A 22,776-nucleotide genomic window follows, 5' to 3' on the forward strand; every position below is an offset into this window, starting at 1 on the left:
GATAACCGAATTGTGTAATTCTAGTTAAATAATCCATCTTTCTCAATATTTTCTTGGTACCAAACTCAAACTCCTAAGCTTCTCTCGATCAATAATGGCCCCCTCCATTCCCACATTCGACAACCTCACCCTCGACCCAAATGGGCCTCCAGGCAACGCATGGGGTCTCTTTGGCCCAGGAAATGAGCTAGGAATGCTCAACCTACTCACTCCAGAGCTTGTTCGTAAAGCCGCCTCGGAGGAAATACGAGATGGTGTTCGAATCTCACTTGATCTTCCGTTGAATCGGCTGTCGTACCCCAGCTTTGGCCGGAACCCCTTCAAGCAGGAGCTTATCAACAAGGCGCCAAGAATTGTGAATGACGATGTCTTGACATTTAACACGCAGACGAGTACGCAGTGGGATGGGTTTAGGCATTACGGTAAGTTCCATTGTCGTTGCGAGGATTGTGAGGTTACCTGGTCACTGATGTGTGGCTTGGTGGTTTTATACTGTAGGGAACCAAACGCACGGGATTTACTTCAACGGGCATTCGTTAGATGACTTGCGTCGGTCTAGGGTGATTGGAATTGATGGTTCGTTTTTAGGCCCTCTCTTTAAGTACCAAAACAGACCAACTAATGACATCCCACAGCATGGTCTAACACCGGCGGTATAGTCGGCCGCGGAATCCTAATCGACTATGCAACTTGGGCAAATAAGAACTCCATTCCTTTGACACCCTTCAAAACAAGCACAATACCCCTATCTTCAATCCTCCAGATCCTTCAGGAAACCAACCTCACCCCGCGGTCCGGCGACATCCTCTTCATACGCACGGGTTTCACAGAGGCCTACAACAAACTCAGCCCCGACGAAGAGCGTGCCATTTCCAGCCGCCCCACGCCTGACTTTGCGGGGATCGAGAACGGCGACAAAACCCTGCGCTGGCTGTGGGAGAATCAGTTCGCGGCTATTGCGAGTGATTGTCCGAGCTTTGAGCCTGCACCATTGGTGAGGGAGGGCACGCCGGCTGATATTACTCTGCACCAGTGGTGTCTAAGTGGATGGGGGTTGCCGATTGGGGAGTACTTTGATTTGGAGGAATTGTCAAGGTATTGTGGGGAGAAGGGGAGATGGAGCTTTTTCTTGTCGAGCGTGCCGCTTAAGGTTTGTTCTCTCTACGATCTCCATTTTCTCTGTGGTGGGATTTGATGACTGATGATTGTCGTATACCTAGGTTCCTGGGGGCGTGGCCAGTCCGCCGAATGCAGTTGCTATTCTCTAACCATCTATAGCTTGATATTGAGTTTAACCTTACATGGGATAGGTTCTTTTTATTCTGAATAGCATGCTAACCATCTCAGCTTTGATTTATTTACCGCGTATTAGTACCATTATCTGCAATATATTAAATAATCTGTTAAATTATATTCCATCCTAAGTATATTCACAAAAGCCCTAGGCACCACATGACAGCCAATTTCAAATCCATAACACCGTTCCCAACATATTCACAAAAATAAAAGGAAATAAAGAATTCGTTATTCATGCCATCATTCAACCCATAAAGGCCATATCCATGGTTCATATCCAACCTCGTAGAAATACAGACCATCATTCACTCATCATGACCTATTCACTCGCCACAAGTCTAGATACTCAACGGCCTTTTCTTAATCAAAACCTTCGTGTAAAAATTGGGCATAATCTGCTCCCCGTTCCGGATATTCATAGGCCGCTTCCCCTCCTTCCCCTCCTCAAATTTCATATCGTATTCAACGAGGAGGCGGCTGAGAATCGCCTTGGACGTGTTCGCCGCAAAGTGGCGGCCAGGGCAAGCCTGACGTCCAAATCCGAAATGCAGGTTCAGTTCATTTACCGTGACAAGGCTTTTATTGCGAGCCTCAGGGCCCTTACACCATCGGAACCCATCGAAGGTTTCGGGGCAGTCGATGAGGGATGGGTCCCGTGAGAGGGGGCCTGCTGGGAAGGTAATGTATGTGCCTTTGGGGATTATGAAGCCGTCGGGGAAGATGATTGTTTCTCTCGCAATTCGATGGACGTTGACTATAAAACCGGATGTTAGTTGATGTCTCGGTGGATGGAAAGAGTGGGAATGAATGGGTGGTTTTGATGACTTACCTTCACTGGTAGGGTGCAAGCGCTGAGACTCACGGAGGAAACTATCCAGTCGAACCTGGGCCGCAAAATCGGCCTTGGTAGCATTTGCCCAGCCATTTTTGAGTGTATCAACGATCTCATGACGCAGGGGCTCTAGGTACTCGGGGCGGATCATGAGATCGTACAGGCCCTGGGTGATGAGCATAGTGGAGGTATGAATGACAGCCAATGCCATGATGATCATCAACCCGTGGGCGATATTCCCGGGATCTTTATCAAATTCGCTCTCCGCGCTATCCATCATCCATTGCATGAAATCATCAGGCTTCTGGTATTCGGGGTCGTTAGCTTCGGCTTCACGGCGTTGCAGAATCATCGGTACGAAGACACCCTCTGTGACCCACTTGAGGGTCTTGTTGAGGTACCGGACGCTTGGGAGGATCCTCGCGACTAAGGGACGGAGGAATCGGGGGAGAGGACGAAGGAGGATGATTGTCAGGCCTAGGTTCTCTGTGTATCTGGTGACGGTGTCGAGCCATTGTTCGCTTCGACAGAGGGTGTCGCCGACAATTATGCGGGATGTGGACCGGTTAATGAGCTTCAAGATCAGGTAGTAAATGTTGACGGGAACCCATTTATCTGGTTTCAGATGTTAGCGTTCAGACTGGGCCGGTTTTAAAACCTAAGGGTCACTTACCGTTGCATTCGGGCACTTCGACTTCAAAGGCATGCTGAAGCTCGTCGACAACTTTGGGGATAAGCCGAGCTGTTCCACTATTAGCTTTTGATTGTTCTGGGATAAGGCAGAAGGAATGACTTACTCAGAGCTGGATTCAGCTTTTTGGTAACAGTGTGGGCCGGCAAGTTGTTGTCGATCAGAATACCGGTATACTGGCCACAAACACTCTGCCAAATGTTAGTTTGAATAAAATAAGAGAAAAAGGGGGAGGTCAACTCACATCAAACTGTGCATCCAAAAGACTCAACTTTGTGTGAGGAATTTGTCGAACATGGGGAAGGTATTTGGCGGGGAGCACGATGATATCCGCATCGACTTTGCGCACTCGATATGGCACGTCCTTGTACTAAGAAGACGAATATTAGCATGCTTGAAGGCTCGATTGTTGTGGAAAGACATACCTTTCTGTAGCCGTCATAAATGAGAGCCGGGCCCTTGACGAAGAAGAGGATCCGGTTGACAAAGTCAGGGACAAAACGGCCGTAGGAGACGGTTGGAATATCGAGAGGGACAGTGACCCCAGCAGGCTTCGAGAAGAGCCAGGCTAAGAAGGTAAGAGACACCGCAAGTAAAACAAGAGGTGACATCTTTATCAATATTTTTAATGAATCTGGCTGGTGCTGTAGGGGTGGTATTAGTTCTGACAGGTCTGTATAGATAGGGTATATGGGCGTGAGGCGTAGTTACAGCAAAAGCCCAGGGTGACCCTGACAAGTAGGGAATGTGTGAAATGGAGCGGAGCAAGAACTGAGATCAACACTAATCCACAGCACTGTATACCTCTGCCCTTATATGCACTGTTACATATCACGTGGACTTGTGAATAGGGAGTGCGTGCTTTTTTTTGACTTAAACGCGGGTATTAGATCCTCTTTGACTCATTCCGGAGCTTATTCACACATTTATACACTCTTTTATGGTTGGACACCTGGTTGAAAGCATCACAAGGTTTGAAAGAACACTCTAGGCCTATCTTTGTTTTGGCAATGCCGTCAAAGCCATTGTATAATTTTTTTGTGAACAGGATAATGCCACTGCTTAGGGTCTAGTATCCTGATTGGTGCCTAAATAGTGAATTGAAGTCAGTCATAGGATATGGTTTAGTCTAAGTGAATATCTGTCTTGGTAAACAGCTTTACAAAGCAAGATAACAGCTCTTTCAAGTTTGAGGACAAGTACTACCCTACAATGGCTATTAATAGATGCTCCAAGGCTTTCTTCGAACAGGCTCGATTTGTGCTATCGCACTGTCTATGTACACTAAGGACACGAGAACTTTTAGTTGTCCCTGTTTATCTTTCAAGGTATATAGCATTACAGAAATAGAACGCCATGCGCAAATGCAAATTACTGAAACAGGGCAAATTTTGCTAGAAAGAATCTGGCATATAATCACTCAAGACCAAGCCATTCACCTTCCGCATCGCCGCCACCATCGCTCATGGCCGCATCGCCGTTTCCAGCAGACGCTCCGTCGATGGTGTCGATTGCTTTGGGAAATAAAGGTTCTTTCCTCCCAGCCAGAATAGGCTTTGCGAGAAGGAAGTTGAGATCATAAAGGTTCTTTTCCGAGAGACGCTTTAGGTTTTCGTTGATGTCGTCAAGAGCGCGCTGGACAGCACGAAGCTCGGGGCCTAGCGTGCCTGCATTGTCTTTGAAGTATCTGCCGTGACTACTCAACAGAGACTCGATCCAGAGTAGGTTGAATTCGAGATGTGGTGTTTGCTCGCAGGAGTGGGCAACGAATCGAAGCAGGCGAGGGAGGTATACAGTCGGGACGGAGCGAACAACATGGGCGATATCTGAGGGTGGAATGGCTTCATAGACGGCACTGATAAACTTGGCCTCATTCAGGCGGAATGCCATGACCAACGCTTTCAAGAACGTATCGTCATTGTTTACGTCGCCGGTTTCCGCTGCCTTTTTGGCGCCTTCCACTGTAGCAAGAATGGTCTCGGGTGTAATAGAAATGTCAAGGTCAAACGGGTCGAAAACAAATTCCGTGTCCAAGCTATAAATCAGAAGACCTTCTGTAGAGGCCGCACAGAACGAGCGACCCGTCGAAGCGAAATCCACACAGCTGACACGTACTTCAGGCCGAGTAGTCCGCGAACCAGCGTCACCACGCTTTGCTCCGGGAAGAGACCGATCGATGCGTTCCTCGCGGTCTGAGGCTTCTCCAGCCTCATCGATGAGACCTCGAGCGCCAGCATCCGTCAGATCACGGCTGTTGAGGAACTCCTGAGTACCATCCAGCGATGTGTTCACGGAGACGGTGTATTTTCTGACCAGGCAACCTGACATAACGTCGTACAGGCAGATATATTTGCTGTTACCGGCAGCGAGGATACAGCTTCCATCGGCGCTGTATGTGATGCAGTGGAAGGATTTCGTTCCAGCGGCGTTGGCGGCGGTCGTACGGTCTGTGGCTTTGCGACCTCCCGAGATATCGCGGCGCCCATCAATACCGGTCTCTTGTACAGCGTCAGCAACCGACCAGAAGGTCAACTGCCCATCTAAAGAGGACGCTGCTATCTGCTTCCCATCGGGCCGGAACGCCACGCTCAGGATATCCGAGGTAAGCACCAGGGGCTCGCTAGTCTGGGTTCTCCCAAAGATACTCCAGAGACGAACAGTACGGTCCCAACTGCCACTGACCAAGTGATTACCATCTGCTGCAAACGCCAAGGCTGATACCGGTCCCTCGTGACCAGATAGTTGATCAAGGAGCTGTCCGGTCTGCACTGACCATACATGGATATCGAAGGAGTCTGGAGATCCGGCACAGATCACTTCGCCACTGGGGTCGACCGCGAGAGAGGCGAAAGGAAGTCGAGATGGGGCTGTGAACGTGCGGAAATTTCGGTAACGGATCAGATCCCATGCCCTCACTGACCCATCCAACGATGCTGTAAACAAGACATTTCCCTTCTTTGAGAACTCACACGCCGTCACACCACTGGAATGCTCGGTAAATGTTACCAAACAGAAACCAGACTTGACGTCCCAGACCTTGACCTTGCCATCATCGGCAGCAGTAACGATCCTTTGGCCATCGGGTGAGTATACAAGCGCATTCATTGAATCCAAATGGCCCTGCTGTTTCAGAATGTACGACTCTGACTGCCATTCCCAAACTAGCAATTGCCCGAATTTCGAGGAACCAAACGCTAGCCACTCGCCCGATTTGTTTATCGATACGACGTCAATATTACTCTGGGAGACACTAGGTATTCAATCAGCTTCATTTTCACCCCTAAGAATAAGACAACGTACCTTAGAATATGTATCGTGTTGAATTCCGGTAGTTCATAAAGGCCAAACAAACCGTTCGAAAAGCCAACGACGAGCAGATTTGAGGGGCCATGGAATGCTGCGCAATTAACCGTTGCATGTGGCTGTTGGAAGAACTCCTTCTTGATAATCCTCCAGCGTGGTTCGCCTACATCCTCCATCGAGTCTGGATCCTTTTTGGAGACATATTCCCATCGAAAGAGTGCACAGTCTCGACTGACGGTGTAAATCTACCTTTACGTTAGACCCGGGATGCAAAAGTAGTGACGAGGAGACCTACCATCTCTTGATTGGCAGAGAAAAAAGCCGCTCTAACTCCTTGTCGGTGACCCGAAAGAGTTGTGGGCTCGAAGCCATCCTCGGGATCCAAGCTCCATACCCGTGCCGTCAAGTCCTTCGAAGCCGTCAAAAGGAAACGAGAGTCACTCGACCACTCAATGCTCTGCACTTCGTCGAAATGGCCGGCGAGATCTCGGTGTAGGACAAATGGGGCAAAATCGATTTCGCCATCACCGCCGACAGTAGGCGTTTCGGGGGTGTGCCATATTTGCAGCCGGCGACCCACACCAACAGCAAAGTGACGACCAGACGGGGAGAATTTGAGGGCAGAAACGGGGCCTTTGAAGGAAAAGTTGTAGATTTGGATCCGACGGTGGAAGTTGGTTAGGATTGCGCGACCATGCTCGTCGACAGAAAGAAGAATGTTGCCCCGCGGAGTAAGGTCTAGTCGATCGATATTTGTCCGGTGCGCAAAAGGAAGCGTATGGGAAGTATTGCTAAATGCGACCACCGGGTTAGAAAGCTGCAACATGGGATAGAAAAAATATCGAGCCGCGCAAGACATACTTCACTAGGTCAAATACGGTGACCCTGTTGCCCACCGGCGAAAGCAAGCAATTCCCATCAGGCGTGAAGAGAAGGTTTCCTTTGCGATATACCGTACCGAGGAGGTTCGAGAACTAGAGCTGATTGTTAGCGTGGCTGAAGCTTCAGAGCCAATTGTGCAGATCTAGCACTTAATGTTTGATGTGGACTAACCTTGAAATCGGTCTTCATGGTCGATAGCCAGAGAGTCGCTCCTCAGCATATACACGCCGACCAACTTGCTCAGATCTTCACAAAAAAAAAAGTCGGCCCTGCGATAAGAGCTCGGATCAGCCGTTTTTCCCGGCGCCGAAAGCTTAGTCTGGAAAGGCACTAGCGTTGGTGCCTCAGGAGTAAAGATCCCCCAAAAACGTGACTTTGGGGGGTTCGGATTCTTTGGATTCAGGGGCAGCAGGAGCCAGACTAGACTCAACCAGGCACAAACAAGATTCGGGTCGTTGGCTGCTGTCCTCTTGTCTCCTACTCTTCTCTCGACGACTGCCCTGCTGTCTCCGACTCTATCAACTCCTGAAGGGTCTTCTTCCCTCGTCTTGTCCTAATTCTTCTTTACATTCCAAGAAGCCCTCGGGTTGTTGTACTGTCCCCGGTCCAATTGATTTCCACATTCCTTTGCTGGTCGACCCCTTATCATCATGGCCCCCATCAACGAAACTGCGACGCCCATTGGTATTGCCAACGTGAGTCTTCAATATCATACCCGATTTAGCATGGGATTTAATTTATGCTGACGATGATATCTTTTTCGACAGCTCCCAAACCAGCGGTATGTACAGCTCGCGAGGATGCGGATATCAGGAGAAGCTGCGTGGTTCTAACGGAATTCCTCCAGACACAAGATTGTTGCTAAGCGGGGTGCGGCTTTCACTATTATGGTGCGTTCAATTGATACTATATTGGACTGATACATGGAGCTAATACCGGATTCCTCAGGTTGCTGGAGAGTCTGGATTGGGAAAGACCACGTTCATCAACACTCTGTTTTCCACCACCATCAAGAACTACGCCGACCACAAGCGCCGACACCAGAAGCAGATCGATCGAACTGTCGAGATTGAAATCACCAAGGCCGAATTAGAGGAGAAGTTCTTCAAAGGTTCATATTGGATAGCCCAGGTTTAGGAGTAGCAGCTGGCTAATAACAATTGCGCTGTATAGTTCGCTTGACCGTTATTGATACCCCTGGATTTGGTGACTACGTCAACAACCGCGATTCCTGGCAACCGATTATCGAGTTCCTTGACGACCAGCATGAATCTTACATGTTGCAGGAGCAGCAGCCCCGCCGATCGGACAAGATTGACATGCGTGTGCACGCCTGCCTGTACTTCATCCGCCCAACTGGACACACCCTGAAGCCCCTGGATATTGAGGTCATGAAGCGCCTGAGCTCCCGTGTTAACCTGATCCCCGTTATCGCCAAGGCCGACACTCTCAGTCCTGCCGACCTCGCCCGTTACAAGCAAAGGGTAAGATAACTTGCCTTACATGGTTACTTTGCGAGTTGCTAGGGACTAACTGTACCTTCCAATATTAGGTTCAAGCCGTCATTGAAGCCCAGGGTATCAAGATCTACACCCCTCCCGTGGAAGAGGATGACGAGACTGCCGCCACTCACGCTCGCAGCTTGCAGGCTGCCATGCCATTCGCTGTTATCGGTTCCGAGAAGGATGTGAAGACCAACGATGGCCGCGTGGTCAAGGGCCGTCAGTATGCTTGGGGTGTCGCCGAAGTCGAGGATGAAGAGCACTGCGACTTCAAGAAGCTGCGTTCAATTCTTGTCCGTACCCACATGCTCGATCTCATCCACACAACCGAGGAGCAACACTACGAAGCGTACCGCGCACAACAAATGGAGACCCGGAAATTCGGCGAAGCCCGACCAAGGAAGCTCGACAACCCCAAATTCAAGGAAGAGGAAGAGAACCTGCGCAAGCGCTTCACCGACCAAGTCAAGCTCGAGGAATCGCGGTTCCGACAGTGGGAGCAGAAGCTCATTGCAGAGAGGGATCGCCTCAACAAGGATCTCGAGGCCACCCACGCTGCGTACGTTCCTGTCCCCTATGTTCCCATCCATAGAAAATGTATTTTAGCTAACCTTAAACAGTATCAAAGCTCTGGAGGGAGAAATCGAGGGACTGCAGGGATCATCCACTCGGAGCCACGGTCGTCGCTAGACATCTTTTCGTACCACTGGAGGCATGCGGTAGTGGTTATTTTACGGACGGTGGAAAAAGCAGAAGTGTGCATTCGTCTCAACTAATATGGTTTTACTCTCGACTACCCCTTGACGGTTTCTTTTCCTTTCTATCATTATTCGCCTTTTGACATTCTCCGTGATTACTTTCGGATCGTGTTTACTACTCAGAAGCTCGCCACGAATATTGGCTTCTCCATCCGGTCTGGCTTGACCTGTTTTCTGAATTTGCTTGCTAGTCGCTAGCGATGGTTTGTCTACGTCCTTGATAATAGCCCTCTTGTATCCGGCATCTCAATCAATACAGATTTAATTGTCACCTCGTGAAGTATTCCCAGGGTTTTATGTAGCGCTGACCCCTCTCAACTTTTAAGATGGACGTTATTTCTGTACGGTATGAGGGCGCAAAGCCTACGACCAAACCTTTTCTCTATTCCATATCTAATGTTATACTTGATATCCCGAGCGTGAAGCAAGGGGCAATAGAAGCACTTGGCAGAACTGACAAGAACGTTTTTGGCCCTATCCATGCGACTCTAAGTAATGGACAATTAAGAAGCTTGGTAGAGTAATTATTTAGAACACTGTTTCGGAATGGCGAAATAATTATTGAAGGTTGAGGTTGATAAATCGCAGCTATGAGAACAGGGCACGAAGCCACAAGGAAACTACTCCGTACAGTATATAGCTCAACTAGGTTTAGTGCCCTGTCCCCATAATCAAACTCTCTTTGGGACCCATAACGAACGCTCGGGGTTTTCCGCCTTTCAGCACCGACATCCTAATGGACAACCGCAAAGCTCCAAAGCTCCAATCACCCTGATCTTATCGTCAAGCACAAATATTTATATTCCCTCCAGGGCTCGTCAATGACTGCAACAGGGAAATTCCCCTCGCAGTTAGTCCATACCCTCAAGACACATCATGGTAATACCTAAGCGCAGATTCCCCGCAAGAAGCTCTTTTGGCTAACTCAACCGCATCGCAGGACCCGTGAACGCCGTAACATTTTCAGGTGGTCCTGGGACATACATACTGACAGGGTCTACCGATCGCGCCGTGCATCTGTCCCGCGCAGTCCCTAATAACAGCAATGCTTCTTCCGTTGTTGAGACGACGTCGCCGATCCAGAAGTACGAGGCACACGGGTACTCGGTGCTAGACATTGCGGTTGCGTCGGACAATTCGAAGTTTGCGAGCGTTGGCGGCGATCGGCAGGTATTTCTATGGGACGTGGAACAGGGTATCACAGTGAGGCGATGGGGTGGACATAACGCGAGGGTGGAAGCGGTACAGTTTGCTGGGGAGGACGATGCAGTTGTTGTATCCGGTGAGGATTCCTAAGTATCATGATGCTCGGTGGAACTAATTCTGGTATCCTTTGTGTTCAGGCAGTGCAGATACTACGATCAATATTTGGGACGGCCGCTCAAATTCTCATAAGCCGATCCAGACTCTGAGCGAGGCTGGTGACACCGTCTCCTCATTACATGTGCATGCACCGACCTACTCGATTGCAAGCGGCAGCTATGATGGACACGCACGGGTCTACGATATCCGCATGGGCAGGACGACGGTGGATGTGCTCGGGAATCCGGTTACAAGCGTGCGGTGCTCAGCAGACGGGAATGCGCTTTTGACGTCTACTCTCGACAGTCGAATTCGAATGTTGGATCGCGATGACGGAAAGTTATTGAAGGCATTTGGACAGGAGGATACCACCCAACATACCACCCAACACGCGCCACTCACACTGGGGAAAACAACCGGCTATCGAAATGTGGAGCTGCGCATTCGGTCCGTATTCGCAAAGGCTGACGCTGTCGTTCTCAGCGGGAGCGAGTCCAACAAAGATGACCGCTTCGCGCAAGCACATATTTTTGCCTGGGACGTCTTAAGTGGAGATCTCATTGCGTCCATTCCAGCGGGAGAGAAAGTCAAAGCCGTTAGCAGCGTAGCGTGGAATGACAAGGCTAAGTGCTGGGCTGGCGGATGCTCTGATGGTATGTGTTCCCTTTTCTGATATTCCCAATTATCCAGCCTAGTCAAACTTGGTATTAACTGCGGCGCTCCAGGAACCGTCAAAGTCTATCGGTAAAAAATTCCCGCTGATAAGACTCGACCGCTTAAACACGGAGGTTGGCTGGGCTGCCTGGCCCTAGAGACTCGCCACCGGAAATCCACGGACCTTCTTCCAAAACAGAAATTCAATGCGCATGCGACAATCCTTTAGGCTTCCACGTTGTCAAAGCTGAGGCTATTGCGGTAACTCAATTATCATACCTGGGCCCCACCCACCTTACCTACCATGCAGCCTCCACCCCATTCTGTGTTCCACGTGTGCGCCCTGGAATCCATACATCATCGGCTGCCGCATCCAGCCACGCACGCACCAAGATACGCTAAAGCCTACCGCGACAGCCTTTTGCCTCGAGCTTCAACAGCTGAAGCAAACGCATCACGTCGTCTTCTCATATCCTTGCTGGGGCTGGATCGCGGCGCCATTCCTTCGGAAACTTGGCAGGATGCCGCTCCCTATCGGGTTAAATGTCGCTGAACGTCAACTTCTTTGCGCTAGGCGATCCAGTGTGCAAGGTTCAGCTGAGCTCTGCTCGGACACGCTATATACTAAACTTTCTCCGTGATATCAATTATAGTGGTAGAATTAATAAGAGAAATCTACGTAGTTGCGTATGATCCCGTGATTCAATCCTTCATCGGTTTTCAGTATATTCCGTAACTGGGCTGGTTGCCTGAGTAATTGATACATGAGTGCGTCTTCCTAGCTGAAGCTGAAACGCCTGGCTGTGGGTTCCTTTGGCCCCCTGTAAACTCCGAGGGGGCCTGTTAAAACCCAATGGTACTGACATGAATGAGATAAGTGATAGAACTCCATAAGACAAAAAGTCATGACAAACATGTGCCGCTTGAAGGGGTGTATCATATATGGCATCCAAACATATAGCATGACATAAATCGTGATAGTTGAAAATGGAACAAGCAAAAAAAGAACTCCAACCTTTTTTTTTGTCCCGCCAAACATTTTCCCAGTGTTTGCTCAAAAATATGCAATAGTAAGGAAAGAAGTTTCCAGAAATGAAAAAGAGCTTTTGTGAATCCAAACAAAGACAAAATGCGCAACTAAAGCACCCGATAGTATGCTGTTATCATATTTCCAATGCTTCAATCCTTTTTTCAGGCTCATGGCTTTCGGCCTCCAAGGCGTCCATGGCGTGGTTGAGTTCCTGCTCGCCGACGATGATTGTTCCTGCACGTGCTGTGCTAAGGAAGCTGATTTCAACGGCGTCGAAAGATGTATCCAAATCTGGTATGAGACGATGGGTAGGCGGGTTAACGCCATTAGCTTTTTGGCTTGGGCTCTGACTTCTGAAAGAGTTTGATGCCGTTCCGGTCCCATTTGGTATCGTTATGTCAACGTATTGGGGGTTTGGCGATTCATAGTCGAGGTTGTCGACAAAAGGCGTAGCGGATTTTGTTAGGCTATCTTCGGTACGGTCATGTGTGGCATCAGCAAGTCGACTCGCAACGCCGCAGACAATACCGGTGGCCTCTAGAGGAAGGCTGCGGAGATCTAACATAATCGGGAAGAGGATATCCTCTTTTGAACCCAGCAACAGACTAGAGTCGTTGTCCTCGTCGGTGGGGGAGGCTGGCTCATTTGAGAAGCGAGGGAGAAGACGCTGTTCAAGGAGAAGAGAAGCGGCAGGGTCTGCGGCGGTTAGGGTGAGTGAAAGAAATCGAGGCTTATCAACAACTAGTGCCGTTGTGAGGGCATCACGCAGGATGGCGATAGAGCTATCCTTGTTTGTAAACTGGTGATGAGCTGCACATTGCACCAAACGAAGAGACCTGTCGACGAAAGGGGTGATATTGTTACGACGTAGAGACGAGAAGGTACGTTTCTGTAGCTCATTAAGAGAAGACGGTGGAGGTGTTGCCGGTGGTGAACTCAAGGAACTAGCGGAGTGTGATGAGATAGGGCTAAACGGACCATTGGCCGATGGCTGGTTGTTGTTAATGAAGGCCTCGGTGGAAATTTCAAACTTGAACCCCCGGTTTTCCAAGGCTTCGATAACTTGAGCTTTGCTTTTAAATGGGACGATAATGTAGTCGGCAAAATAAGTAGATATGAAGAAGATCGAGCTACGCAATGTTAGTTAGTGTGTATTCTAATAACAAGATGGAGGGGGTTGCACGTACATTCCTGCCATGGCTAACGGCGTTGTCAATTCAAGAACCCGCTGGCCGGCCTCCAGTCCTTCCCCGTACACTTGCATGGCGATGAAATCGTCCTTACTGATCGAGAGGCGACTCTGAGTAGATGTACTGACTTGGAGGAACCGCTCAAGCAGAGGAGCAAAATACTCGTCAGCGAGCTGTCGAGGACACATGATTGAGCATTCAACCGGCGTAATTGAGAGGTTCAGAAAGGCGGGCTGCACATCGCGAGAGAACTCAATGGGGCTGTCACAACCACGAGACTCAGGCCGAGTCTCGCTAATCGGAGCGACCTCATGGAACAGCACCTGTAGAATGGGGTCCAAGAAGAACGGGTATAGATCTAATGGGATATGCACCAGGGCCAGTCGGTCCTCCTGTAACTCCACAACAGTCGTCAGCAAAACAAGTCGATGCCAAATATCATCCATCCGAGAAAATCGCCCGAACTAATGAAGGCAGCGAGATAGAAAGTGGATGCCAACAGCTAGGATGATGACGTATCTACTGAATTATGGGCAACTCACCATAAACTGGACCTGGGCGGATATCAGCGACAATGAATTTTCCATTCTGCCAGGCACTTCCTGGTATTTTGGTTGCCTGGCGATAAAACGTGGGTAAATGGAGTGGAATAGATGGTGGGGGGGAAGACTGCGAGAAGGTCAGAATGGCTCATATTGAAGGGAGATAATATTGACTCACGATGTAGTAGTGTATATGAGCCAATTATAGAATGCGGATTAAATAAGAATATAGGCGCAGTATATGGGAAGATTAGGGAAGGAAATTGGTGTAGCCAGGATTAACAAAGCCAGAATATGTGCTGAGTATATTTGAGCAAGTAAGACGAGGCAAAAAGTCTGTCCAGATGCAGCTGAAAGAAATAGCTTGTCCCTTTCTTTTCTTTTTTTCGCTTGTTTCTTTTGTATGGGACAAAGTCTTGCCTCGTCATTGTCGTGGAGATTCTCGAGTTACGCCATTCTTGGTCAGATGGTATCAAGAAGGGGTGGATGAGGGTTCGGAATGCAGCAGGCAGCTGTCGATGATGGTGCTATCCAGGGAATGGATTATGACAGAAGACGTCGGCACAGGAGAAATTGAGCAAGAGGAATCTGGACGCCGGGAGGAAAGGCCGTGATGCTGTGCTGCCCGGCAGGTGACTCAACGCTCTTGATCTGCTCGCTTGCTCTTTGCTTTGTCTCTTCCACAGTTCTCTACAACCGGAGTCCAATTCCACCAATTCCACCAAATCTACCAGCTCCACTCAGGCCCTCGGAAAACGAAATGCAGCAGGGAAAGGAAAATGAGCGGGAAAGGGCAGAAGGAAATAATAAAAGAGAGGGTCCACGAAGAAGAAAAGTTTGATGATGGTGGTGCGCTCTTCACTAACAAGCTCTGTCCTTCAGATAGCGATGATAATGTCCTTTTAAGCACAGTCGACGTATTTACCTAATCTGCTTTACACTCCAAAATCTGCCTGTCGGACCCTAAGTTGGACCGTTCTCTGACTTTATCTCCAGCTCCACCAGCAGCGCGGTCTTATCTGTACCAACGACTTCCCTCAATTGCCACCCCGCGCTATGCGCCGGTACCGATAGTTCCGAGAGTCCTGCATTCACTATCTAGCATTTGGGTAATATCCATTAAATTAGCTGGCGTCAGCGGGTGGCCAAAGCAGAAGCAGCTCGTGGGTTCCCCGCACTTACGGGGACAAGGATGTGGTGAACCTGTGGGAGCTAGTCAGGCACATCGCTGCAAATCAACCTACCTGGTCACACACGCTGTCAATCCTGCGTAGCGTGGCATCGGCCACTGCGATGCCCGCAACTGTCAATCTTTGAGGGGCCGAGGCAGACTCGCAGTGATTGGGGACTGATAACGAGGTGGGAGGGGTGGGTGGCATCATGGTGGAGTCCACGGTTTGCCCACCCAACATTCCGTTGTTCAAGAAAGCCAGGACGACTCCGATCTCAGGCATTTCTGCTGTTTGTGGGAAAAGGAGCATTTGGGTTCTGCAATATGGGGTACACTTCTCGCAACGGATCGTGCCACCACAAAACTCCACGGATCACGATTAATTTCTTTTTTTTTTCCCTGTCTTTTCTTTTCCCAACCCCAAGGTTTGCTGGCCCACCACTCAAATCCCACTACGTAGACTCTTCATCCGCCCTCAATGGTGCCATCGGGACGATAACCCCCGCTTAACAAAGCTTGCTATAATCGGCCGAGCTTGAACCTTCCGAAACTCAGCTTCACTCTGCGCGACTCATATTCGAGGTTTAAGTTCCGATTCCCAAAACATCACCGCGCATATATTCGTCAGCGCTTGCAGCGCTGTGTCAAAGAATGTAACAAGTGCCAGGGATTTCTTATGACCTTTTTTACCCAGAAAGCGATCTGTGTGTTGAGCTTGTGCTAAAGATGTTGCAAATCCCAGGGCCTGGTTGTTGGGTGATCTTATCCCCCTGCCAGGCTTTCTTTGACCACGGCGTTTCCTCCTTTCTCAGCTAAATTCTGGGCAAACAATGGCCCGTTGCCCGCTTTTTTTACCAACCGTTGGAGCTCTCAACCGATCTTACTGGTCGAATATATCAGTGATCTATGATGGCCCATGTGCATGTCGTGATAGCAGAATGAGGGGGTGCCGCCCTGATCCTCGGCATGGTTGATTATTATGGAATTCATCGGCAACATCCCAGTACGCCTTCTTTTTGGCAATAGCGTTGTCTGCTGACCTCCATCACGTCAATCGTCTTTCGATCATTATCCCTCCAGCATGATTCATGATGCTCCAAACTAAGGCATCCTGCCTGGCGTTCATGAGTCCCCAGACCATATATCGCTTGGTGAACAATGGTAGGTCGTCCTAGGCGCTGGGATTGCGCACCAGACCACTTAGCTAGTCCAACAGTGTCTTCTCCTTATCGACCACCCTGTTTTACTAGTTATGCACGTAAAATATGCAAGTCGGATGATACTAAAAACAAATTGGCTTATACTCCCAGTGAGCGCTTCCTGATCCAAAATACCGGACTAAGTTGTGAAGATGATGAAGGTCAGACACCCGGCAGACGACATCCATAGCCCTAAACATGGGATAGACTACGTATTCTTCGAACCTTAGATTCTAAGCTTCGGAGCTCCCAGGCTCGAATCACAAGCCCCCCTGCTATGCATGCATGACATGATGCCCTCCTCATTTAGATGAATTGGAGGGCTAGAGCACTGTAACACCGTCCCAGACAGCGGGGCCAAAGTCATAGATAAGCGCGCATCCAATCGAGTTTCAAGTAGATAATCACCTATCTTGATATCGACAACTTAGTTGGAAGCTAATGCGGCGAGCTGTAGGGTAAGTGCTACTATTAGCAACAACTGTATACATAGCCATTAGAGCTGCTCACGAGATACGCATGCATGGAATGCCCAGGCGGGAAGCACGTTAACCACAGGGCACGGACGCCAGGCTATAGTAGTTATTTGATCGGGTATTATTTTATTTCTTTGTCCCATACCTACACCTAGATAACTACTATAACAAGGCCTAAAGTACCAGCCGGATCGCCAACCAATCAATGAATAAATCAATCATCCTCATCAACCCTCGCGCGCTTCGATCCCCGGGTGTCAGGCTCCGCTTCCTGGATTCCGTAGCGCTTCTGGCCTGCTCCCCCACTTCCTGTCACGTCCGCAATCATGTTATCAATTCCGAATGGGTCACCTGAATCTTTCTCGAATTGGACAGGTCCACTTCGTTCCTATAGACACGGGGCTGGTTAGAAAAGTTGTGCTTAAGGGTGAAAAAAAGTAGAAGTGCCTTACCTCTGCATCCGCGGCACCCCGGAAACCCTCCTTGGCTTTACCCAAGACTTCAAATCGGTTAGACTTTTGAAGCTTGCTCATTTCACCCTCTGCATCAGCCTCGTCCTCGAAGTCAGCCTGAGGCTTGGGTCGGTAGATGCTGTTGATAGCGTCCTGCGCGGCAAACAGCGGCTTGTCGTAGGGGTTGTCTTCGTTGAATCCGGTGCTCATTCCACTAGTCTGGTTGAAAAGGCGAGAATCCCACATAGTCTCGGACGACTGCGTTGGCTTTGCTAGACCAAGAGCAACCTTTTCTGAAATATCACGGTTCTGCTCGCGAGCCATCGCCTGGATCCTTCGCTCGGTACCCATACGTGATTGACGCAATTGGCGCTCTGCATCCTGTCGCCGCTCACGACGGATGTGCTCGCGCTCTCGTGCAGCGTCCTCCTCTTCGTCAGGAGTGCGGGACCGGGACCGAGCTGAAGCATCGGAGAAACTGCGACTGCGACTGCGATCACGGCTAGGAGAGCGAGATGTGCGAGATTCTCCACCTCTCGTCCTCTCTTCACGCGCTTTCTGGGCCAGGGCACGAAGATGATCTTCCTTCTGTGCCTTCTCCTTCTCTGCCAACTTCTGTTGCATCTGAGCTCGGAGCCGGACCTCCTCACGGGCATGTCTATCGGCTGTAAACAGAGCCTCCGCAAACTGAGCAAACTTATCGTTAATCGAAACATCCTGTAGACCGCGCCCATCAGCGGCCAACCGCTTATCCAACGGCACTGTATAACCCTTAGGATTTTTCCAGTTCGATACTGGAGGCGGAATCTTCCACGCCTCCTGATCTTCCGCCGTAAGCTTTCTGGGAGGCGAGTGCATAATCGGCGGAGGCGGCGATGGTGGCCCACGTGGGATCTTCTTATGCTTGAACTTCGGGGGCTCCATCGGGTCCTGCTGGCGCTCAACAATCTTCATAATCCGATCATTCTTCCGACCTGTATCACCCATCTGGTTTGCTGGCGTGTATCGCACAAATGTAGGATCCGCCCGACTGCCGCCCTTCACGTTTTTAGGTTTCTGCGCGGCGACGGCACCCGACACAAGACTCGCAAGAGCGTTCTTGGTCTTCTCCATCTGTTCCTCGACTTCTTCCTCTGATGGCCTATCTAATGATACCTCGCCCATATCCACCCGCTGCCGAAGTGGGATTAAATCTTTGAACGAAGCATGCACAATTCGGTCATCGCTGTGTCCACGTCGCGCAATAGCATCGTATTTAACCTTTCCTTCCGCATCAACCTGTACTGCAAGGGCGTTTGATTGTGATTGCGTGCCCTTCCGGCCCATGTCTAGGGGGTACTGCGCGACTAGAATTTCGGGGAACGCGCCACCGTCGCCGAAATCTTCGGGTGCTCGAGGACGCCATCCTGCTCGGTTTCCATACGGAGGGGGGCCAGTCCTCTATAGAGGGTAAAATTAGCACCGTAAACTGATCACAAAGTAATATTTTTTTTTGGTTCGGAAAGACTCACCCGGAGAACAACCTGCGTCTCATCTAGGAGGCCGGGCCCGACGATGCGCGGTCCACGTTGGCCATGTTGTGGCAGTTCCTCCTCTTCACCTGTGTATTTTGGTTTCGGTAAAGTTTTAAATAGCCCCTCCGCAATGGATGTCATTGTGGATGAAGAGAAAAACAGTAATAAGGGGAGTGAAAAGAAAGTCGTGATGGTGAGGTGACGATTTGCTTGGTGCTTTTTTCGATGGGGTTGGCGGCGGTATTGCGGTAGTGGTAACTGTCGCGCACCGCATGATTAGATAACGTCCCGAAAAGGAAGGTAACGGCGCCGCTGTAAGCGAAGTATAGCAACTTCTAACAGTACTATGACGATTCGCAAATCTCTGAGTACCCTCGGTCGTTGAATGTCTAGAGTATCGATGGTAGTGGATCTAGAGGGTTATATGAAGAGCTCATGAAGGAACTGATCTCATTGCTAAAATGGTAAATGGTCTGCATAGGTTTATCATAAAAGGATTGTGTTGAACTCTATCACTACAGATATTCGTGCTATTATTCTGTCAAAATATTTTATCTAATGCAACATAATTCGCTAAATCATCCAAAGCTGTGCCCAAAAAGATGCATGCATACACGGTCCAACAGCCAGTCATGATACAGGATGGAAGGAGGGTTGGCCTTAGCCATATAAGTATTGGAAGCCATACATAGGCACCAAATATAATAGCAAATTTGGGAATTGTCCAATAATCGGACTGTTTCAAGCAGCAAGGAGGTGGGACCGCATAGGACAAGTAACGCCTTCTGCATCATTGGCTTCGATATAGTGTTCTTTTCCATGGTATTTATACCATATCTTCAGCTTCTTAGCCTTCAGTGGTGCCGGGTCGTGGAATCCAAGAATGTGGAACTGCGAAGGAGTCAGTAAATTTCAAAAACAAACAAAAAGGTAGGTGGTGGAGGGGTTGATTATACGGGGGAAAACGAACCTTGGTTGTTTTCTTGGAGATAATGAGCTGACCATGATCCACCAACGATGCTACGGGAATGGTGACATCTGCAACTTCTGGTTCCTTTGGTTCCTTGTCCCCCTTCCATGTTGTAGAAGGATAATAGCCATATTCCGCTTTGGTTATGACCAGGCCGCCTTGCCTGTCCTCCTTGTTCTGCCGGCGCTGAACTTGATCCGTCATGAGCTCAATGGCTTGCGCACTCTCTGCTCTCTTCTGGGGAATTAATCTCCTCAGCCGTTTCCGGTGTCGTGCGACCAACTTTCGGCGGTTTCGCCGTTCTCTAGGGCGGATATACCCAAACTCAATGGCGCAGTATGTTAGCCATGGTAGAAGGACACCTAGGGTTGCCGAGTTGGCATTAACATGGTCAATTGGGCATATGGCAATGGGAAATTTGAGCGTCTGTTCAAGCCTTGCCCATGAGAAAGTCATAATCAGACCACGAGGCTGAACACTGACTCCAAAGCCCACACGAGTCAATTCGCTAACTCGTCGGGATCCGTGCACAGCCCAGGTAAGCGATGCGTCCATATTGATGCCACTGGAAATGTCAAGACGAACAGAGCGCGGCTCACCCGCTGGTGGTAATGAGTAATGCTTCTCGGAGCTCCACTGGGATTGGGCAGCATCGGTGGCGGCCTTCCCAGAAAATATGTTCCTGGAATATTTGAAAACAAGGCCGTGGACAGCTGGAGAAGACGAAATAGCAACCTGCCAAGCTTCGGCAATTTTGCGTTCCTCGCGCTGCTTGGCACGTAATATTTCAAACTCATATTCACCTTCCTCCTGTGAATCTGGCACTTCCGAATCCTCTTCGCCTAAATCAGACGCAAGCCTCGAGGGTTGAGATGCAATGCCAACTTGGAGTTGACTTAGTTCTTGCCCTTCGATCAAGAAATTATCCGAGCCAAGACCGGCAAAAGGGAGTAGTAGCGTCTGGACAATAAGCGGCCATTCAATAAATCCACTTGACCAGCTGCAGAATGCTATTTTGCTCTGACCAATTCCCTTGGTTAATTGTACGCTGAGTATTGGTGGTGTCTGAAGTGGCGAGCGAGTGAAGACCGTCCCGAAAACAACATTGAAAGGCCTTGTTCCTGGAGCAACTGTGATACTCTTAGCCAGGTTTGCTTGTACCGTTGCGGCTGGTAAGACGGTAGCATCGACGCTCAAAATCGAACTCTGAAGAAATGAGCAAGGCCATCTACTGAGGATCCCCTTCGGGTTTGGATCTCGAAAGACTCGGCTTGTGCTGGCCCCAAGGTTGATGCTTTGCGTGGACAAAATCAGGGGAAGAGGGACCTGTTGAGTACCATTAGCAATGACTGGTAGGGAAAAGACACCTGCTAAACGCTACCTTTCGAAATTCGGTCTCCCCATCCTCATATTCCAATTCGACTTCGTCGAAGAAGCGCTGGAGTCTCCCCGAGACACCAGCATATATCTCCAATTCTGGCTCTCGATCCGCTTCGTCTTCCGTCTTGTTTTCCTCCTCATCCTCGGCATCCTCCTTTTCGTTCTCCCCAAGAACAGCCCGTATCGTTGGAAAGGGTGTCACAAAGGAATACCGTACAGCCAGTTCCGACAATTTGGGAGAAGGAACGTGAAGGAATACCTCATCCAACTCCTCGTCAACCGAAATCATATCCTGAGCATTGATGCCAACAGTTAAGGATCCCTTCCAAGCCCGTCAGAATCAATAATTGTAATCATCACCCAGCCCATAGCCAATAACGATAAAGAAAAGAACAGGGGTAGCAAACATACCTTACTCCTAACAAATGAGTTAATGATACCCCTCTCCCTCTTCTTCATTGTCTCAAAAAACCACTTCCGAAATTCCTCCGGCTTCATCGCCTTCACCCCGATCTGGTTTTGTTTCTCTTGTCTCTCTGCTTCTCCTCCAAGGCCCATTGCACCCATACCGCCCCATTCCCTGCGCACCCCTTCCGCGCCCAAAACATCATACACAAGTCTTTTCTTCGGGTCAATGAGCGTCTCATACGCCTGACGGATCCGCTCAAACTGCTGTTTCGCTGCGCTTTGTAACTCCGGTGGCTGTTTATCCGGGTGGAAGCTCAACGTGAGGGTTCGGTATGCGGATCGGATTGCGCCGTCCGTTGGGGGAGGATCGCGGGAGAGTCCAAGCAGAGCGTAGTAGTCGGCTTCTTCGGGGTAGGACATGAGGACCGAGTATGCTTCCATGTCGCCGGGAAATAAGCGCTCATGATTATCATCCATCGTGCCGAATAATGGACGCGTTAAACTTGAAGTATTTGAGTCTTTTCCTTTGCGCTTTTTTGTCTCCGCTCAGCATCAGGTACCGGCATTGAGCAGCAGCAAGGGGAGCCGTAGAACCAAGCACCACAAAGCTCGATATTCTGTCCGAGTCACACGAGTTTGTAGTGCATTTTACGCGTGGTGAAGCAGCTGTGGTTTTCGAAGTGTAGTGAATTCTTATTTAATGCGGAGGGGAATGGAGAGCGGCGGAATCCCAAATGTTTTGCCAGTGACGTTGGACAGTGGAGCCGCACTGACTCCGCCTGTTCCCGTTTGTCTGATTGATCAACATTCGGGTCTACGAAGTACGTCTTAAGAAATGCTTGAAAGGCTCGTTGGCAACTTGGCATATTGATATAGTTTATTGTTCTATTGTTGAAACACATAATGATGAGGCGCTATAGCGCTACACCAAAAATCATGCATGCTCTGGCAAAGGATAAAGGGACCCGCATACTTCATGTCTGGTAGGAGTAATATCGACTTTTCCATCCGCGTAAAGTACATAGTCTTTTCCAGAAAGCTAGTACTGTGTACTACGTACTGTAGCGATACGGAGGCAAGGCCATAGATTTCCGGGGGGTTGGAATACGTAAAGGGGCCATGGTATTCTGCCTAATTCATTAGGACTCTTTATCTAACAACCGTCTGTTATCGACCAGTGCTGATTGCCAGAGGTCTTCAAGATCAATATTTCATAGAGAATCG

The 22,776-nt window shown here is 49.5% G+C and overlaps 8 protein-coding genes across 8 annotated transcripts; 3 read left to right on the forward strand and 5 right to left on the reverse strand.

Annotated features, from left to right (window-relative positions):
* Positions 1-94: 94 nt before the first annotated feature.
* APUU_60686S (uncharacterized protein) lies at positions 95-1,268 on the forward strand (the record flags this gene model as incomplete). Its single annotated transcript, XM_041693953.1, has 4 exons — positions 95-422; positions 499-576; positions 636-1,150; positions 1,221-1,268. 4 exons carry the CDS (start codon positions 95-97, stop codon positions 1,266-1,268), a joined length of 969 nt encoding a protein of 322 aa, XP_041559832.1.
* Positions 1,269-1,634: 366 nt separating this feature from the next.
* Positions 1,635-3,430, reverse strand: APUU_60687A (cytochrome P450; the record flags this gene model as incomplete). Its single annotated transcript, XM_041693954.1, has 6 exons — positions 1,635-2,050; positions 2,126-2,743; positions 2,802-2,870; positions 2,926-3,010; positions 3,064-3,189; positions 3,245-3,430. 6 exons carry the CDS (start codon positions 3,428-3,430, stop codon positions 1,635-1,637), a joined length of 1,500 nt encoding a protein of 499 aa, XP_041559833.1.
* Positions 3,431-4,235: 805 nt separating this feature from the next.
* APUU_60688A (snoRNA-binding rRNA-processing protein PWP2) lies at positions 4,236-7,193 on the reverse strand (the record flags this gene model as incomplete). The annotated part of the gene is made up of 5 exons (XM_041693955.1): positions 4,236-6,069; positions 6,120-6,367; positions 6,418-6,913; positions 6,984-7,096; positions 7,176-7,193. The coding sequence occupies 5 exons, from the start codon at positions 7,191-7,193 to the stop codon at positions 4,236-4,238; spliced, it is 2,709 nt and encodes a 902-aa protein (XP_041559834.1).
* A 461-nt stretch (positions 7,194-7,654) lies between these two features.
* aspC (septin CDC12) lies at positions 7,655-9,196 on the forward strand (the record flags this gene model as incomplete). The annotated part of the gene is made up of 7 exons (XM_041693956.1): positions 7,655-7,699; positions 7,772-7,785; positions 7,852-7,894; positions 7,953-8,115; positions 8,178-8,488; positions 8,557-9,065; positions 9,127-9,196. The coding sequence occupies 7 exons, from the start codon at positions 7,655-7,657 to the stop codon at positions 9,194-9,196; spliced, it is 1,155 nt and encodes a 384-aa protein (XP_041559835.1).
* Positions 9,197-10,085: 889 nt separating this feature from the next.
* On the forward strand, positions 10,086-11,314 carry APUU_60690S (WD40 repeat domain-containing protein; the record flags this gene model as incomplete). The annotated part of the gene is made up of 4 exons (XM_041693958.1): positions 10,086-10,143; positions 10,205-10,546; positions 10,608-11,219; positions 11,292-11,314. 4 exons carry the CDS (start codon positions 10,086-10,088, stop codon positions 11,312-11,314), a joined length of 1,035 nt encoding a protein of 344 aa, XP_041559836.1.
* Positions 11,315-12,383: 1,069 nt separating this feature from the next.
* On the reverse strand, positions 12,384-14,027 carry APUU_60691A (ACT domain-containing protein; the record flags this gene model as incomplete). Its single annotated transcript, XM_041693959.1, has 3 exons — positions 12,384-13,380; positions 13,438-13,832; positions 13,983-14,027. The coding sequence occupies 3 exons, from the start codon at positions 14,025-14,027 to the stop codon at positions 12,384-12,386; spliced, it is 1,437 nt and encodes a 478-aa protein (XP_041559837.1).
* Positions 14,028-17,042: 3,015 nt separating this feature from the next.
* On the reverse strand, positions 17,043-18,935 carry PRP45 (SKIP/SNW domain-containing protein; the record flags this gene model as incomplete). Its single annotated transcript, XM_041693960.1, has 3 exons — positions 17,043-17,216; positions 17,281-18,720; positions 18,792-18,935. 3 exons carry the CDS (start codon positions 18,933-18,935, stop codon positions 17,043-17,045), a joined length of 1,758 nt encoding a protein of 585 aa, XP_041559838.1.
* A 600-nt stretch (positions 18,936-19,535) lies between these two features.
* APUU_60693A (J domain-containing protein) lies at positions 19,536-22,029 on the reverse strand (the record flags this gene model as incomplete). The annotated part of the gene is made up of 4 exons (XM_041693961.1): positions 19,536-19,685; positions 19,765-21,090; positions 21,146-21,466; positions 21,556-22,029. 4 exons carry the CDS (start codon positions 22,027-22,029, stop codon positions 19,536-19,538), a joined length of 2,271 nt encoding a protein of 756 aa, XP_041559839.1.
* Between the last annotated feature and the right edge of the window lie 747 nt (positions 22,030-22,776).

Source organism: Aspergillus puulaauensis, chromosome 6 (genome assembly GCF_016861865.1).
Source record: "Aspergillus puulaauensis MK2 DNA, chromosome 6, nearly complete sequence".
Classification (NCBI taxonomy): Eukaryota; Fungi; Ascomycota; class Eurotiomycetes; order Eurotiales; family Aspergillaceae; genus Aspergillus; species Aspergillus puulaauensis.